Here is a 10,034-nt window from a genome sequence, read left to right on the forward strand (position 1 = left end):
TGGATTCACTTCAACCAATTATAGCAAGAGTTGGTGGTGACGTTGTTCTACCATGTCAAATCAAACCTTCAGTGGATGTTTCTGAAGCAACGTTGGAGTGGATGAGGTTGGACCTGTTTGTCCTTGTGTGGCGTAATGGTGCAGACCTTAAAAAACGAAAAGATCCGTCCTACAGAGGAAGAACATCTCTGTTCCCTGAGGAACTGAAACATGGAAACATTTCACTGAAACTCTCTGACGTGAAGCTGTCTGATAAAGGAACGTATAGATGTTACATTGTACACATGGATAGAAAGATGTTTGTTAAGCTTGTTGTTGGTGAGTAGACATATAAAGTATAGTCCTCTGACATCAACTCTGATATGAAGTTGAGTTTTACTTCCACTGACTCTGGTTTGAAACATTTTGTTTCTCAGCATCAGCTCCTGTCTCCTCACCCGTCATCAGTTTATCAGGGATGGACAGAGACAGAGGAGGAGTGGTGTTACAGTGTGAATCCAGAGGCTGGTATCCAGAGCCTGAGGTGTTGTGGCTGGACGCTGAGGGAAACCTGCTCTCTGCTGGACCTCCAGAGACAGTCAGAGGTCCTGATGACCTCTATACTGTCAGCAGCAGAGTGACTGTGGACAAGAGACACAACAACAGCTTCACCTGTAGAGTCCAACAGAACAACATCCACCAGACCAGAGAGGCTCACATACATGTTTCAGGTAGAACACGCTTAGAGAACGGACCATGACATGATTTTAGTTTGACACAGTTTGTGTGTGATTGTGTAGAAATGTCATGTAACTCTGTGTGTTTTCATTTCAGATGAATTCTTCAGTTCTGCTGTTCCCATCATCACTGGTTTGGTTGTTAGCTTAGCTGTTAGCATCATGGTTATTTTAGCATGTGTCTTCTTTGTGTGGAGACAAAATAGAACCAGTAAGTTACAGATGAGTCACCACATTAATGATGTAAAACACCAGCAAACGTCTTTTCTAGTTGAATTCAGCTGCTTTGATTTTACACAGAAACCAAGAAAAGATCCAGAGATAAAGCTGAAAGAGGAGAAAAGCTCCTGACAGAGGAAACAGAGAAGAAGAAGCTTTTAGAAGAAACTAAAGATGTAAGAGACAAGAAGTAAAAGATTAAAGTTTTATATTGATGAGTTTGAAGAAAGTTTGATCAGTGAACCTGCTGACTGATCATCATCCATCTGTCTGTCTGATAGCTGACAGAGAAATATGAGAAGATTGAAGAAGAGCTGCAGAAAACCAAAGAAGAACTGAAGAACAAGACTGAAGAGATGGAGAAACATGTAGAGACACAAACATAAACACTATCATTGTGTTATTGAGGACTGACCTCTGATCAACACAACTGTGACTTTGCTCCATCTACTGGTGAAATGATACAACTGCAGGTTTTCTCCTCCTCAGGTCAATGAACTAAAGGAGGAGAAGAAGAAGCTGCAGGAGGAGATGGAGACCAGAAACAAAGAGATGGAGGAGATGAAAGATGAGGTGAAGAACAAGCTCATAGACATGGAGAGAGAAGTACTTTATTCACACACATCACACAGTGTAGGGAAAAACATTATTATAGGGGAATTAAATAAGAATATGAACATAAATATATATTTAAATGTGAGTGTGTAATGGAGAATATCTCAGTGGAATATCCAGATATCATGTACAGGGTTGTGTAGGTGTCCTCTAGTCTAGGTGGTTGTAGACTGTTGACTTGTTGTGTGTCAGACAGAGTTTGTTGGACTGGTTTAGAGCAGCTACAGCTCTGGAGGAGAAACTCTTGTTGAGTGTGGATGTGGGGGTGTGGAGGCTTTGTAACGTCTGCCTGGTGGCAGCAGTTCAGACAGATGTGTTAGGTCCTCACAGACTGTAGTCACATTCCTGAGGAACCTGGTGGTGTAGATCTACTCCAGCACAGGAAGATGGAGAAACAACAATAGATCAGAAATATGTGGACACGTCTACAACAGGACTGAAAAGTGACTTGTTCATATGAAAACGTCTCCTTCAGGTTAAATGTTGAATGTGTTGTTTATTCTGACATGAAGAAATAGAATCAGTGATGATAAAATCTTTTTATTTGACTTTAATAAATTCTTCCAGTTGGAGAAGAACAAAGCTGCTGCTTCCAAGCCTATCAGGTCATTCTGGGTAAGTGACCACATTATAAGAACTATGATACAATCTGTATTTCAGTCATATAGTTATCATTCCTCATTCATCTCAGCTAACAGAGCCCTACAACTATCAGAAGAAAGTGGAGTCACTGAAGGAGGAGGTTAGTAGTTTCTATCAGATTCTAGTTTGTTCTCATTTCAATGTGTTTCTGTTTCATTTAATATTCAGATCATTGTCTTGTTCTAAGGAGGTTGATGTTGGTGGTCAACATCTTCTCTCTGCTTGTTAGATTTGTGAGATAGTTCCTCATGTTCCTTCGTGTTCCTGAGTTCTTGTCTAGATTTTTTAGTTTGTGGATCTCATCTATGTTTGTATTTGTGTTATTTTATAACCTCCAATACTTTTAGTTCCAGCTTCAGTTAGTTTTGAGTTTCTTTTGTTTCCTCCTCTGGTGTCTTTATTTGGGTCCTACCTCCACAACACAACACAACACAACACAACACAACACAACACAACACAACACAACACAACACAACACAACACAACACGACACAACACGACACGACACAACAGGACACAACAGAACAGAATAGAACAGAACAGAACAGAACAGAACAGAACAGGACAAGAACACACAAGAACACACAAGAACACAACAGAACACAACACACAAGAACACTCCAGAACACAACACACGAGAACACAACACAACACACAAGAACACAATACAACACAACACACAAGAACACACAATAACACAACACAACACACAAGAACACACAAGAACACAACACAACACACAAGAACACACAAGAATACAACACACAAGAACACACAAGAACACAACACAACACATAAGAACACAACACAACACAACACAACACACAAGAACACATAAGAACACAACACAACACATAAGAACACAACACAACACAACACATAAGAACACAACAGAACACAACACATAAGAACACATAAGAACACAACACAACACATAAGACCACAACACAACACATAAGAACACAACACATGAGAACACATAAGAACACAATACATAAGAACACAAAACATAAAAACACATAAGAACACAACACAACACAACACATACGAACACAACACAACACATACGAACACAACACAACACATAAGAACACAACACACAAGAACACACAATAACACAACACAACACACAAGAACACACAAGAACACAACACACAAGAACACACAAGAACACAACACAACACACAAGAACACAACACAACACACAAGAACACACAAGAACACAACACAACACACAAGAACACATAAGAACATAACACAACACACAAGAACACAATACAACACAACACACAAGAACACACAATAACACAACACAACACACAAGAACACACAAGAACACAACACAACACACAAGAACACACAAGAATACAACACACAAGAACACACAAGAACACAACACAACACAACACATAAGAACACAACACAACACATAAGAACACAACACAACACAACACAACATAGAAGAACACATGGATGTGGACTAAGACCAGAAAGACAGATTTTAAACATGTTTAATTGATAAATCAACTCTTTTCTTCTTTGCTATGAAGCATTTTCATCTGTTTCTGTTAAAGGTCTTTCACAGTTTTTCTTTACTCATCCTGACGTTTGTCTGTCAGCACATGTTTCATGAATCCTACGTACAAACTTCTTTCTTTTTCTTTTACAACTAAACTAAATGTTTCTCTTCATGTTTCTCCAGAGAGAGAAATCCAGTACAGAGGTTCTTCTTTTTACTAAGAATCATCTGCTGTAACTTTTTATTCAACTTTAACAAACATCCTTCCTGAAAACAGCCAAACCTCCCACTAGAAACATGATGTTAACTAAGAGCAGAAAGACTTGTCATTGTCTGTCTGTCTTTGATTGGTTTCTAAAGCTCCTCATGTTCTAGGTCCTACCTCCTCATCACATTTATGTTTAATGATGAAAAGTTCTCTGAATGATTGAGAGACAGAACATGAAGCTGACTGATGTGAAAGGACTAATCTGTGGATGTCGTCTCCTCCCAGTCAGAGAGAATCAAACCTGAACAAACACAGAACAGGAGCAGCTCAGACAGTCAGGAGACGTTAAGAGGCATCGATGTTAATGCCAACTACAACTGTATCTGTCTGAGAAACAAGTCTGATCAGGTGATGTTGATTTAAGAGTCATTTCTTTTCATAGAAGATATTGATTCAACAGATTTAATAGACACCAACATTCATTTGTTCCTGTCTCTGTGTCTCATTCTTCTTCTTGTGTTTCATTTCCGTCCTGCAGGACAAACCACTGGGAGGACGTCAGTTAAAAGTCCAGATCAACAATAGTGAACCCATCACATACACATTTGATCCATCAATGAAACTCAAGGCTGGAGACAGAGTTAATGTGAGTCTTTGTAGATGTTTCATTGATGTTGTTATATTTATCATTTTCATACTTTTCCTTCAGTTTTTCTAATTATTATTTTCTGACTGTGACTCTGTGACCTTTGGATTTACTACATTTACAGATCCGTCCAGGTGGTGGTCTACGTCAACCTGATCCTGGTGACCTGGTGTGGGAGGACCTGAAGCCCTGGAGGCGTGGAGAAAGAGTCCAGGTCTCTCTGCAGTGAAATAGTTCCCAGTTGAACTCCTTCAATAAAGTTCAGTAATCCAGCAAACAGCAACATCATAGATGAGAAACAGCACGACTCAGATCTTCCTGCAGAAACCACACACTGCAGAGAAAGTCTCTGGAAACACTTGGCTCCATTTTATTGGATTAGTCAAGTTTGATGTGAACGTTGGTTTGTTTAAAGACTTTTACAGGATGACGTCAGTGTTTTATGTTGTTAAAATGTGACAGAATTAATATTTTAATGTTTTAATTCTACTTTTTTACATAGTTGATTGTAATGAGAGGCTTAAATGTGATTACAATTTTAAAAAGACATACTTTTCCATTTAAAGACTCGTTATTTTAACTCTGTATTTGCTTATTCAAGAACATGAGCCAGTATTACATCAGTGAGGAGCACCTCTAGGATTAGAAGTTAATTTAAAGATCCAATCAGAGTCCATGAACTGAATGTGAAGAGAAACTGGGTCAAAGTCTTGACCTGAATCCAAAAGAAACGTTGATGAGAGGAAACCACCACTGACTTTGTTTTTGTTGTTGATAATGAATAAAATAAAAAAATAAAATAAAAACTCTGTTGGATCTTTTTGTTGAGAGTCTGATGCAAGGAGCATCTAACACTTTAGGAATGACTGCACAGCATGAACCGACGAATGAGTGAAATATGTGATTAGAACCAGACGGAGGTCGGATGAGACAGATGTCCACCCTGATAACATACGTTGGACGATGAGTCAGAGGCTCGAGGAAACTGAAACAAAACTGATCTGATCAGCTGAGGAGTTAACACAAGGCTTTAGTCTCATCCTGACTCAGGACACAGCTGCAGGGGATGTTAATGAAGGTTTTCATGTAGGAAAACACCACAGCAGACTGTAGTCACACGAAGATGTGTTTCATTTGACTTGGAAACGACTGAACAAAGAAACAACACAAATATAATATGAAGCCTTCACAAACACTAAAGTCTTATGCAAACCTCTGACTCTTCTCTTTAGCCAAACTTTTGAAATCCAGTGTCTTTTACGTTCACATGTCGTTCATACTCTCATGATGCATTTTGTCCATTTGTGACAAAAATGTTCACACATAAAGAAACTTCCATAAAATCCTCACACTTCAATATTTTTTCTACTTTTTTTCACGAGTCATTAGAACAACTTCAAAGAGCTTTCAGGATTTTGACTCTTTAAATGTCAGTCTAAAGGTTTGACCTGCTGATTTTGAGCAGTTTAAGTTGTTTAAGTGGATTTATGTAGAAAAAAATGGAAAAAAATGTTGATGTATGAGGATTTTATGACTGTTTTTTAATTATTTTTTCTATTTAATCATAATAACTTTCTTAACTTAATAAATTTCTACAGTGCCTTTAAAGTACACAAGGCGCTTTAGGCGCTTGAGGATGCCAAAGAAGACGTTTGTCTGAACAGCTGAGAAGTGAACACAAGGCTTTAGTCACAGTGACTCAGGACACAGCTGCAGGAGATGGCAGTGAAATTTCTGAGAGATCTTCTGACCAGTTGTAAATCCCCTCCCTCTTGTTCAGCTCTCACAGTCTCCTTATATTTGGTTCTCATCCCCAAGAACCCACATTCATAACAAAGGAAACTTGTCTCCTCACGTCTGGTAATTTTACGAGCTGACAGACGGTAAATTACCTTTTAACCTCCACATGTTGTACACACTTCACAAACCCAAAATCAGGAAGAGAACCAAGAAGAGGAATCACATACTAGAACAGCAGACTGTAGTCACATGAAGATGTGTTTCATTTGTTCACTTGGAAGCAACACAAAAACGAGACATTCACAAACACTTAATATACTTCCATTTAGTCCTGTTCAGACCTTCCACTAAACATCAAGTGTCCAGATCAACCAGCGACTTCCAGCTCTGAGTGTTGAAGCCCATGAGGAAGTGTAAAAAACTGCAGTTCATCGAGTGGCCACTAGAGGCGCCAAAAGCCATAGACCCCCATGTTAAAAAGCCCAACTTTACAGCATCATTAAACATGTTTACAGCCTAGTTCAAAAACTGTTTTGGTCTCAATGGTTTATTTCACTATTTATGACAACTGTTACAACTAGATGGAGCTATTAATCACCAAGAAGTGACGTCTGTTCATTAATAATGATTCTTTAAAAAGAGTCTCTCCTTGTAGCTGTGAACTAGGAAATAAATATGAACTTAAATCAACAGAAAACAATTATTTAATATGAGAAGACTCATCAGAATTGTTCCAGAAAAACATGAGATGATGTGAAAGGAGGTAAAATGTTGTGCTTTTTTTAATGTCATTTCAACTTTAAATAACAGGTGCAGCACATAGTGAAATGAGAGGACGTCCCTCTGGGACCATGGAGCTGCATGAAGACACAACACTGAAAACGATACAAGGGACTGAAGATAAAGTGCACGTGTGCAAACTCAAGCAGACGACACAAAACTGTGCAGGCAGACGTTGGAAAACACAATGCATCTACACAAAGATATTACACAGAACAAAGAGCAACGTGGGCTAATAGGCAGACTAACAGAGTACGAGTTACAGCGGTTATTTATCATCTTATTGTAAATGACATGGAAAGTCTTAGTTCAACAGAACAACACAATACAACACATATATAAATACAATCTGATTATACGTAGTGTTATTGTATGAGCCGCTTGCTCTTGCCCTGAATCATATCTGTAGTATTGGGAGGATATGAACTAAACAGCTGCATCAGCCACATCCATTACACACCTCTGCACCTGAAGGCAGTTAAAACTCTAACTGGAGTAACGACAATAATTTAATGCTGCAACACAAACAAAAGGTTCACATCAAAGAGAAATGACATCAGCCGTGTTCCTTCTCCTTTTATTTTTACTTGTAAAACTTCATCTGCTACTGAGGTCATGTAAACTGACCTCTAAAGTGTCTTTCAACTACCAGCTGCACCTTTAAACTAACTTAAATATTTTAGTAAATCAGAGTTTAATTAAACAAAATCTTTACCTGAAGTGCCATAAAACCCGTGACCTTTTAAAAAAATCCTAAAACTGGCACAGGTTTAATCTGAACCGTCACTCACAAATCTGTCCAAGTTAAAGACAGACGCCAACAGAAAAAATAAAAAAATAAATTCCTATGGTGACGTCAAATCACAAAAGAAAAGTATCTTAAATACAGTGTAAAAGTACCCGGCTTTTTATTTAGTGCTTTTCCAGCAGGTTGTGACCAAGACAGGAACATAATCTATCATGGACTTTTCTGACAAGTCCATTCTTTAGAAATAAATAATTAGAATTTAAAATGGAAGTACAACAATGTAGTCAGTAGTAGTTCCAGTCGCTCCACATGGAAAATATCTTGTACAGTGTTTTTGGCTGAGAGACATTAATGAATTATTCTTCAAGTTGAACTTGATTTGAATGTCCAGTGGTCGATGGCCGAGACGTCTCAGAGCCACTGGACAGTCCTTCAACCAATCAGAGCCACAGAACTATTTCTGTGCACAACTGTCAGCTTTTCGTCCTTTTAAGTCATTTCCTGTCAATTTCTCAGGTGACGTGTATGACGACTGTTAAACCACGCCCCCGAGCGATCTGATTGGTCCAGCAGAATCCGTTCCCAGTGGAGAGAGTCCAGACTGAGATTTTCCAACCTGAGGTTTTGTGGATTTTTGGGCATCTGAGAAGCTCTTCAGACGTTTGGCAAAGAACTAATCAATTCTTCTTCAAGATCGTCCTGGTTGCCGTCAACAGCGTCTTCAGGTTGGACTTGGTTTGTGTCAGCGGGAGGTGATCTTGCTCCTGTTGGTCCTCCTCTCATGTCCATTAACAGCTTTTTTTAAGCCAGGCTCTCAGGCTGGTTGCATCATGTTTGGGGAAGCTTTGTACTTGACACTGAAAGAACAATTAACAGAACAAACAAAACGTCAGCTGACTCCTGGAAAAAGTCTGTACAGCGCAAGAAACAAGAGATTTAGGTTTAGGTTTGACTTACGTCTCTTTCTGACGCCGTTTTATGAAGAGATAAACACCAAGAGCTGCGAGGATTACAATGACGACAACCACGGCAATCACAAGCGGTACATGTGAACGACCACCTGATGGGAAAGAAAAGATATTTAAATACACAATCACAAGTGAAGTTGAAATCGATCTGACGCCAGAACTGTTCCCTTACCAAGATCAACGTCTGTCCTGTTCTTTGAATCTGGAGTTTGGTCGACTCTGGGAATCAGTGACGCATCTGTCCAGGTTCTAACTACGTCTGCATCTGGAAAAAACAAATTCCAACCAAATATATTGATTGTGGAAAATGTATTTTGACAAACCAGTTATAGAAACTATGATTAGATGCGGTCCTGTCATTAGTTAGCGTTAGCCGACCAAAACTAACAACATGCTACAAACAATGTGGCTAGAAATTAGGTGAAGAACACAACATTTGAAGGAGCATCACTCAGATACTTATGCAGCCTCCATCATGGTCAGTAGCTAACTATGAAGTTAAAGAAGTCTCATCTAAGTACATTATAAGTTATAAGAGAGTGTAATGGATTAGCATTTAGCAAACTAAAGTGGTAAAAATTACTTTTCAATGCTAAAATGAGACTAATAAGGATTTCTGTTTGAAGACTTAATCAAAAATGGCCGTCAACGTTAACCCTGATTCTGACTGTAAACATCTGTCACTGGCCTCATCCACCAGTTTTGAGCCAGTCATGTTTGAGCTGGGTTGTTCTTGTTCTGTACTGTGCACAGTGATATACTGACCCCCAAAACACAGCACTCATCACTTCTCAGACTTCCTAGCTGAAATAAGTCCTAAGTATGACCCTGTTTTCATCGCTGGTGAAATGACTATATGTAACCAATAAATATAAATCAGTCCTGACAGCAGTTTACTATCAATCCAGATTTTATTTATACTTGCTGGACTGGAATGCATCATTCAAAATAACATGGAAAATCAAAACTCAGTGGTAAAAGGAGAAACTACAGGTGTCTTTTGATAATCTAAGGGACAGCTGGCGTAGTTGAAAAGATGAAAACACTTTTCTGATATCATTTATGTTCAATAAATTTATCATTTAACTGTCCTTTTTAAGACTAATACCAGTAGATTTTTGACCATAGACGGTTCACAAAGGTAAAAATGTTAAAGCTGATTGAAAGCTGTGGAAGCTCAGCCCAGGGGAAATAGTTTCTGGTGAATATAAGGAGGATATAAGGATTTTCAAG

At 38.7% G+C, this 10,034-nt stretch overlaps 2 protein-coding genes across 2 annotated transcripts in view; both read left to right on the top strand.

Annotated features, from left to right (window-relative positions):
* Nucleotides 1-10,034, top strand: part of LOC125006318 (myelin-oligodendrocyte glycoprotein-like) — a 126,673-nt gene that overhangs the window by 2,977 nt on the left and 113,662 nt on the right. The window lies entirely within an intron of this gene.
* Nucleotides 1,223-4,891, top strand: LOC125016403 (lamin-A-like). Its single transcript, XM_047598884.1, has 6 exons — nucleotides 1,223-1,508; nucleotides 2,118-2,165; nucleotides 2,242-2,292; nucleotides 4,205-4,327; nucleotides 4,458-4,565; nucleotides 4,690-4,891. The coding sequence occupies exons 1-6, from the start codon at nucleotides 1,467-1,469 to the stop codon at nucleotides 4,792-4,794; spliced, it is 477 nt and encodes a 158-aa protein (XP_047454840.1). The 5' UTR covers nucleotides 1,223-1,466; the 3' UTR covers nucleotides 4,795-4,891.

Source organism: Mugil cephalus, chromosome 1, assembly GCF_022458985.1.
Source record: "Mugil cephalus isolate CIBA_MC_2020 chromosome 1, CIBA_Mcephalus_1.1, whole genome shotgun sequence".
NCBI classification, from domain to species: Eukaryota; Metazoa; Chordata; class Actinopteri; order Mugiliformes; family Mugilidae; genus Mugil; species Mugil cephalus.

What these genes read in the sequence shown, in the direction of transcription:
- LOC125016403 (XM_047598884.1), top strand. Translation starts at nt 1,467, where the DNA reads ATGGAGACCAGAAACAAAGAGATGGAGGAGATGAAAGATGAG. An exon ending in TGGAGGAGATGAAAGATGAG is followed by an intron (nt 1,509 to 2,117) that starts GTGAAGAACAAG and finishes AAATTCTTCCAG; the next exon opens with TTGGAGAAGAACAAAGCTGC. An exon ending in AGGCTGGAGACAGAGTTAAT is followed by an intron (nt 4,566 to 4,689) that starts GTGAGTCTTTGT and finishes CTACATTTACAG; the next exon opens with ATCCGTCCAGGTGGTGGTCT.